The sequence below is a fragment of the Myotis daubentonii genome, chromosome 16 (assembly GCF_963259705.1).
Source record: "Myotis daubentonii chromosome 16, mMyoDau2.1, whole genome shotgun sequence".
NCBI lineage: Eukaryota > Metazoa > Chordata > Mammalia > Chiroptera > Vespertilionidae > Myotis > Myotis daubentonii.
This window is the reverse complement of record NC_081855.1, coordinates 15,969,260-15,977,255: the sequence shown is the minus strand read 5'-3', so window position 1 is coordinate 15,977,255 and position 7,996 is coordinate 15,969,260. Positions and strand designations below refer to the sequence as shown.

The 7,996-nt window shown below is 60.9% G+C and overlaps 1 protein-coding gene across 3 annotated transcripts in view; it reads left to right on the top strand.

The window, feature by feature from the left end:
- Positions 1 to 7,996, top strand: part of NTN1 (netrin 1) — a 193,604-nt gene that overhangs the window by 137,607 nt on the left and 48,001 nt on the right. For all 3 annotated transcript variants that reach the window (XM_059668642.1, XM_059668640.1, XM_059668641.1), the window contains exon 4: positions 7,451 to 7,600. In XM_059668642.1, the coding sequence (XP_059524625.1) occupies positions 7,451 to 7,600 (150 nt within the window). The remainder of the gene's footprint in view (positions 1 to 7,450; positions 7,601 to 7,996) is intronic.

The following is a 7,996-nucleotide window of genomic DNA, read 5'->3' as shown; positions in this document are numbered from 1 at the left end:
AGAGTAAGAAGGAGGACAGTGAGCGCTCTTGGGTTGAGAAAGGCCCAGGTTTATTCTTTTGAGGGGAGAGGCTTATTATCAATGAATTTAAATGTCTTTTTCTTTATGCCTCTCTTGATGAAAACTGGGTGGAGGGGGTGTGTATTTAAAATTTTTTAATTTAAATCTTGCCAGGTGAGGCTGAGAGCTTAGCTAGGCAGCCGAAGTTCTAGTGTCCAGTGAGAGCATGGGATCGGGTGTGTGCACCCGTCTGTATGTCTGGACTTGATCACAGTCAAAGCAGAGCTAGGAACCTGGGGCCCCACCCCTACCTGACTGTAAGGCAGGGGTCATGCACCCCACAAAAGCCTGAAAGCATCAGGAGTGCCCCTGCACTCTGTGGGTCCCTGGCCACGTTTCCATTTCCTGTCATCACTTTAGGGGTGCAGGGAAAGGGTGGTCACCTTAGGCAGGGAGGTACTCAGTGGCTGGAGCAGCTCCCAGCTCAGAGGGCAGAGGCCACAGCCAAGGAGTGGACTGTGTTAGGGTGCGATGAAGGCCAGTGCCCCTGGGGAGAGCGGAAGTGAGAAGAAGAGAAAATCCCAGGGAAGCTCCATGCTCAACACCAGCTGTGGCCTCTGGGCCTGCTGGTCCCTAGGGGGTAGGAAGGGTTGGAAATCTCGATCTCCAGATTTGGCTCTAGGTTTAAAGCCTGGGGGAAGTCATGTGACCTCCCTAGACCTCGGTCTCTCCTCTCTGAGTCACATTCAGATTTACGGTCTCCGAGCCCCGTCCAACGTCGACATTCCACACTCCACGTGCTCTTTTTAAATAAGCATTTTATCCGTCCCTGGTGCGCAGGGCCTGGTCCTGCCTCAGTGAATTGTGAGCTGGGAACATGGGAAGCTGGCGGACACCGGGCAGAGGTGGTTGGCTCCCAAGGTCTTTACAGATGAAGAGTCCCCGCTCTTGTGCCCGGGCCCACACAGCACCCGGCCCACACAGCGCCCGGCCCACACAGCGCCCGGCCCACACAGCGCCCGGCCCACACAGCGCCCGGCCCACACAGCGCCCGGCCCACACAGCGCCCGGCCCACACAGCGCCCGGCCCACACAGCGCCCGGCCCACACAGTGCCCGGCCCACACAGCGCCCCATGCTAAAACGGGATCTTCAGGCCCAGCCCTTGGTTTCATCCATGCCCTGGGCATCCTTGGCCATTTTCTTCACCTTGCTGGGCGCCAGTGCCCTGCCTCTGAAGGCTGCTGTCATCCCAGTGCCCTGGCCTCGAGCTCCTCTGTTGATGGAGGGCATTTCACCTGGGACATAGCTTTTGCCACCAGGAGAGCAGCAGGGGAGCTCTAGCCAACAGCCTTGGGGTGGGTAGCTTTTCAAAGCACCGAGTTATTGAGACCAGGGCTCAAGTTCCATCCCTGGGCAACGTATGTACTCTTCGGTGCCTCAGTTTTCTCATCTGAAAATGGGGTTAACAATAGTTTCTCCTCCCTCCCAGGGTTAAATGAAATGACACAGAGGAGGTTCCAGGCACGTGCATCACCCCACACCTGTTAGCTGGTGGGGTCATTTGTACAATTAGAGGAAAGTAGGACAAGCCGGGCACACAGGTTCCCTCGGCTCTTCTGCGGCCTTAGTTCTTTCGGTGAGCGGGGGTGCCTCTCACTTGGAGGGCTCAGCCCCAGTGTGGCAGATTCCCACAGCACTGGGCAAGGCCCCGGGGGTTTGTCCGACGGCTGTTGCACACTCTGGATAAAGGATTTACACACTTGGGGAGCAAAAATGACAAACAAGTCAAATCGCAGAGATGAGTGTCCGGCAGCTGCTCCCGGAGGCCCTGAGCGGAGAGGTGGGGACAGGCCGTGTGTATAAACGCGGCTGTGAAAGTGCCGCCCAGAGAGATCCCGCCCCTGCCCGCCTGCCCTGAGCCTGTGCGTGCAGACTCCCACCCCCGCCCCGTGGGGAGCCATCTGCAGGAGCGAGCCCTTCCCTCAGCTGTAAATCAGGTGCAGGAGACTATAGTTAACTAGACCGGGAGGGTCAAATAACCCAGTTCGGGATTAGGGGGCGGCCCTCCCCTTCCACTTCCTGCTGTCTGCACCTTGATCCGCGAGTGGCAGGGGAGAGGAGAGGTCGCCCAACTTGAAACATTTATTCTTTTGTGCCTCGTTAGCAACTGCTGGGAGGAAGAAAAGCATAGCCGCAAGGAGGTGGACACGGATGGGGAGATGGTTTGTGGACGATCTGTGGACTGAAGTGCTCCTGGCTCCCTCATTAGCGGGGAGAACGCAGGAGCAGGGGGTGCTCTGGACTCAGGCTGGGTCCGAGGGTGGTCTTCCCTGCTCGCCCGCCTTCTTTCCTGCAGACTCACAGGGCAAATCAAATAGCCTTTCCCCAGGAAGAGGGTGGCAAGTTTGCCCAAGTTTGTTCTCTGATTCCACTAGTATTGATGGAGCACCTGCTTGCTCTCTAAGGGGGGGTTGACAAGAAAGAAGAAAGAGCATAAGAGTATTATACATCAGTGAGTTACAGGGAGGAATTACAGAGAGTGTAGGTCGGGGGAGCTGCTCTGCCTGAGTGCAGCCATTGGTGACGTCTGAAGTGAGGATCGATGCTGTGGGCTGTGGTCGTTCCCTCTCCCACCCTCCTGCCTGGAGCTCTCCAGGAGTCCGGGCCACTCCCCTCTCCTACGTCCTGAGATCACTGCCATTTGAAGGCCCTGCTTGAACCCAAAGGCCCTTAGAGCCAGGTCCTCAGGAAAAGCAGCCAGACCCCCCTATAGGCGCCCAGGATGGGCTCCCAAAGGCCACAGGGTGAGCCACAGTGAGAGGGGGCAGCCTAGGGGGGCAGCCACGGGCGTGCACCTCCCCCTGACGGAGGCTGTGGGCCCTCAGGGAGCCTGGACAGGCACCGGAGGAAACAGGGAAAGGAGCTGCCGGAGGCCAGCAGCCTGGGGTCAGGACCGTCTGCCTCTGGGAACCCTGCTGGGCTGCTCTTCACTGACAGAGAAACCGAGCCTCAGCGAAGACATCCTGGCACTACTGGGTCGACAGGGGTGTCAGGCAGGGCGACCGGGGGGTGTGGACGGAAGGCGTGATGTGCCCGGCAGTATGAGTGAGCAATTGCCTGGACCCTCGGTGGGGACACTGCCATGCCTGCAGCGGTGGGGGTGGTCCGGGGCAGACACCAAGCCCCAGGCTGTTAAGTTGGAAGTGACTCTAGTGCAGTGGTTCTCAACCTTCCTAATGCCACGACCCTTTCATACAGTTCCTCATGTTGTGGGGACCCCCAACCATAACATTATTTTCGTTGCTAATTCATAACTGTAATTTTGCTACTGTTATGAATCGTCATGTAAATATCTGATCTGCAGGATGTATTTTCATTGTTACAAATTGAACATAATGAAAGCATAGTGATTAATCACAAAAACATTTTCCAATGGTCTTAGGCGACCCCTGTGAAAGGGTCGTTCGACCCCCAAAGGGGTCGCGACCCACAGGTTGAGAACCGCTGCTCTAGTGGGAGTGTAGACCTCTATCCTTACAGGTGAGCCACCGGGTCCAGAGCAAGCCAGGCACTAGCCCAGGGTCACACAGAATTACTGCAGGACAGGCCCAGGCCTGGGTCTCCTGATGCCCGTCTGAAACCGCCTGTGTGCCCTGAGCCCCTGGCCCTGTCCGGCGGCCGAGCGCGGAGACAGCGGGCTTCTGCTGCGCACCTGGAGGCCCTCCCGCCGCCCCCTCAGCGCCCCGAGCTCCCACCTGCCTCACATCCTCTGGGTGGGAGAAGCCTGGGGTAGGCTGTTGCCCATGGCCAGGTGCTGCCCGCTCCGGCAAACGCGGTGACCTGCGTGGGAGGGGTTGGCCTCTGCTGGAGGAAGCGCTGACTTCCAGGGAAACGGAGTCACCAATGGGCTTCCCCTGGCGGAGGACGTTCTGAGCCAGACCCAGTTCTCAGCCTCAGGGAGGCTCTCCTCGCCCCTCGCCCGGCCCCCTGCCAAGAAGCCTCCACTCACCTGAGCCCCACGTTCTGTCCAGCTCCACCTGCCCCGCCCACCGCGCCAGTGCCCTGCGCGCTCACGGGTGTTCCTCTGTCTGCGTGTGTCTCTCCCTGAGGGTCGGGGCCCGGGCCTCCTGGTACCCTGCGGTGGCTCACCCCCTTCCTCTGACACTGCTTGCTCCCTCCCTCCTCCCAGGCTGTGGCAGAACCCTCTGCAGGTGCTGTCATCCGTCAGTCCTCCCACGCCCGTCTGCACAGAGGGATCATTCAGACTTTTCCTCCTAAACAGGGTTTTGGGAAAAGTCCTTACTTCGAATGCGATGCCAGCCTGTCTGTCGGGATTGTATTTGACCACGCCTAACCAAACCCATCTAGCCTTGGTTCCAGCTGGTGTGAGCATGGATTTCTCCTTGCAGAGTGAGAAGAGGGGGCCTCCAGAGAGGGGAGGGCCTCAGTAATGCCCTCGGAGACCAGTCCTCCCCACGGCTCCTCCCTCCGCTGCAGTCTTCGCTGCCTGACCGCAGTCTCCTCCTCCGGGTGGTTGTGCCAATGTCGCAGGCAGGTGTGAGGGCCAGAGCTGACGGCTGTATGAGAAGGTGGATCCGTAAGGTGTTCACAGGCGCCACATGGGAGGCGTTCCCCTCCTCCTGATGTCCCACTGGCCTGGGGGTGACCAGGCTGGCCTGCCGAGCACCCCGCCCCCCACTCTGTGGGACCCTGATGGCGCCTCCTCCTGGAACACGGAAGCACAGTGAGCGCTGCTCCTGCTAGACCAGGCTGTGGGGCCCGCTGGTCAGTCTGCAGATCTCCGGAGAAAGGTTTGGAAGCTGAGATGACGCACCCGCTCCTTTAATCAAAGGATGGTCCTTGGGAAGTGGCCACTCCACCCAGCAGACAGCAGCCCCAGCAGCACAGAGGGCGGCCTCGGCTCCACCGGCCCTCAGCTGGCGCAGCTGAGAGGTCACAGCTGTGGGGGCCGCGGGGAGGGACACTGTCCTCCCACTGCTCCCCGACTTCTGCTCTGGGCCAGCTCCCCTCTCGGTAGAGACCCCTGGACTGGTGCTGGTGCCCGCGGGGGACTTAGCTCGGACCCTTCAGTCCCTGAGCAGCCTTTGGTGACCTCTGTCAGCCCAGTCCAAGGGTCCTGAAGTCCATTGCGGGCAGCGATGCTCTGTCACACGGAGAGGAGAGGAGGCGTCCTGGCGTGCGTCTCGGCCTCGCCAGCCAGCTGTGCGTGCAGGCCAGGGCGTCAGCCCGCGGGAGCCTCGGTCCCCATCTGACTGGTGCGGTGTCGGGAGCTCGGGACAGCAGCGTCCTGTGCTGTGGCCTCTGCTTTCACGTGGCAGCTGAGGCACGCTGCCCACACGTGAGCGCCCTTCCCATCACGGGACGTGGAGGCCAAGGGAAAGGTCGGCGTATTCTCCATCCGCCCCTCCTGGCGTCATCCGCACCTTGCACCGAGGCGCATGCAGTCTGTTCTTACTGAATAAAAACAAAACAAAAACAAGAAGGAAAGAAAAAAACAGTGAGGCATGAACTTGAATTCAGGGTAGGTTTGAGAAGACAGGCTTCTAGCAGACGGGTTTACTGCTGTTAACGAGGCAGGACTGGAGCAGTCGCCTTCCTCTGTGGGGCCAGCACTGAGAGACCCCTCAGCCCACCAGCCGCCTGCGTGGCACCCAGGGCCTCTGTCCCGGGCCTGTGTCCCCCGCCTCTCACCTGCCAGGGGCACCCACAACCAGGAGCCCACTCCCCCACGAGTTTCGGGAAGCCACACATGTCCAGACACAACTTCAGCAAACATCTCACCTTCCTCTCCGTCCTGCTCTCCTCCTGCTTCCTTCCTCCTGCGGATCCCCCGTCCCCCTGGCCCAGGGCTGCGGGGAGAGGCCGGTCTTCGTCCGCAGGCTCTGCCTCCCCGTGAGCAGAGCCGGCTGGAGAACCCCAAGTTAGCTCCTTGAGGAGCTCTGCTCCCACTCATTTTCTTGGATACCTTTTCCCGTTTGGAGCAGAAGCACAGAGCAGCTGCAGCACCAGTTGAAATGGCTGCGGGATGCCTCCCTGAAGACCCTCCCCCACTGCCCTTGGGGGAGGGGGAGGGGGAGAGGGAGAGGAGGGGGAAGGAGCGGGGGTGGGGGGGTGGTGGTGGGAGAGGCAGACCACTTCTCCTTCGTCCAGTCTTCCCTTCCCACTCGCACTCGGGGCTGCCGCCTGGACTCGGGGGCAGGACACGGGGACTCAGGTCCTGCCTGTTGGTGCAGCCGTTCTTGCCCTGGCATCAGGTGTCAGTGTCTCGGTCAGCTCTGGCTGCTGTAACAAAGCACCATCGACTTAGACAACAGCTATGTATTTCGCACCGTCCGGAGGCTGACAAGTCAGGATCAGGTGCCGCAGAGTCGTGTCTGGGGAGGGCCACTTCCTGGTTTGCGGGGGCTGCCTCCTTGCTCTGTGCTTGCGGAGACCTCTCTCTCCTCCCGTTAAAGGCGCTAATCCCAGCAGGCGGGTCCCACCCTCATGACCTCATCTAACCCGAATTACCTCCCAGGGGCCCCACCTCCCCATACCATTGTATTTGGGGTTTAGGGCTTGAACATAAGACTTTGGGGAGATACAGACAGTCCCCAGCAGTGGGAGGTCCCCCCAATGTTGCCCGGCCACTGCATCGCTGGAATAGGGTCCTTAGCGCACAGGAGTGGGCGCCCGGACACACTGTGACAGGATGGGCACTGGGAGCATGGGCCTGGGCGAGCTCTTCGTGTGCTGCCAGTGGCCTGAGAACCGGGGCCTCATGTCACTGCCCTGCCTGGCCATTCCCTCTGTGAGGCCCTTGGGGGACGGTTCCCGCACCTCCCAGTCTTTGCACGTTTATTAAACAATCACTGTGCCTCTTCCCACTGCTGTGGTTTATGGGCTTTGGGGTCCAGAAGCCTGAGCCCCAGCCCGGCTGCAAATCAGGGCGGGTGAGCAGAGCAGGTGGGGGCAGCAGCCTGCAGGCCGCACCTCCTGCTGACTCCCCCATCAGGCTCCAAACCCTGTCCCTCTCGCCCAGAGGGTCAGCAGGGGAATGTGGGGGCCAGGTGCTGGCGGGTGGAGGAATGAGAATGCACAAACCCATCGGGAGAAGGGGCGGCTCCCAGGTCTGACTCCTCCGCCGTGGTCAGATTTGCATTCCTGGAAACATGCTTGACTGTGTGCCTTCCTCTCGGGCCTTTGGAAGGGCCCTCACCCTCGCTTTCCTGCTGCCAGAGCATCCTTTCGAGTCCGTGTATCCTAATCTTCACTCCCTTTTCCAGGTAGGCAGGTGGCCAGTGTTCAGAGCTTCCGGAACGTGTGGGCTTGGCTGGGCCCACTCCCCGCCTTCCTGCTCTTCCCTGGGGAGGGCCCCCGGGGGAGGGTGTGCACGGCGGGGGGGCCCCTGCCCGCCCTCTGACCCTCCTGTTGTGTGTCCTCCACAGCCTGCGATTGCCACCCCGTGGGCGCTGCTGGCAAAACCTGCAACCAAACCACCGGCCAGTGTCCCTGCAAGGACGGCGTGACCGGCATCACCTGCAACCGCTGCGCCAAAGGCTACCAGCAGAGCCGCTCGCCCATCGCCCCCTGCATAAGTACGCGGGCGCCTGCTCCTGGGGCTCCGGCTTGGGTGCGGGTGGGGGGTCCTTTCCGGAGGCGGGTCCCGCCACCCAGGGAGTGTAGCTCATAGGTGCGATCTCTGCCTGGGTGGGACCCGCGGGGTGCTTGCTGGAGCACAGCAGAGCCGGCCTGTCTGGGGCTGTCTGTCCTGACCAAGAATGAGTCGGGGAAGCGAGCCCACTCCTACGCCTGGGTCCTGTTTCCATGTGCCACCTTGACCTTGGACCTGAGTGGGTGGGTGGGCAGAGCAGGTGGGGGCAGCAGCCCGGAGTTCACACCTCCCTGGTGACTCCCTCAGACCTGGCAAACCCCAGAGCCCCATCCGGCTCCAAACCTTGTCCCTCCCGGCCAGAGGGCCTGTACCTGGGCTG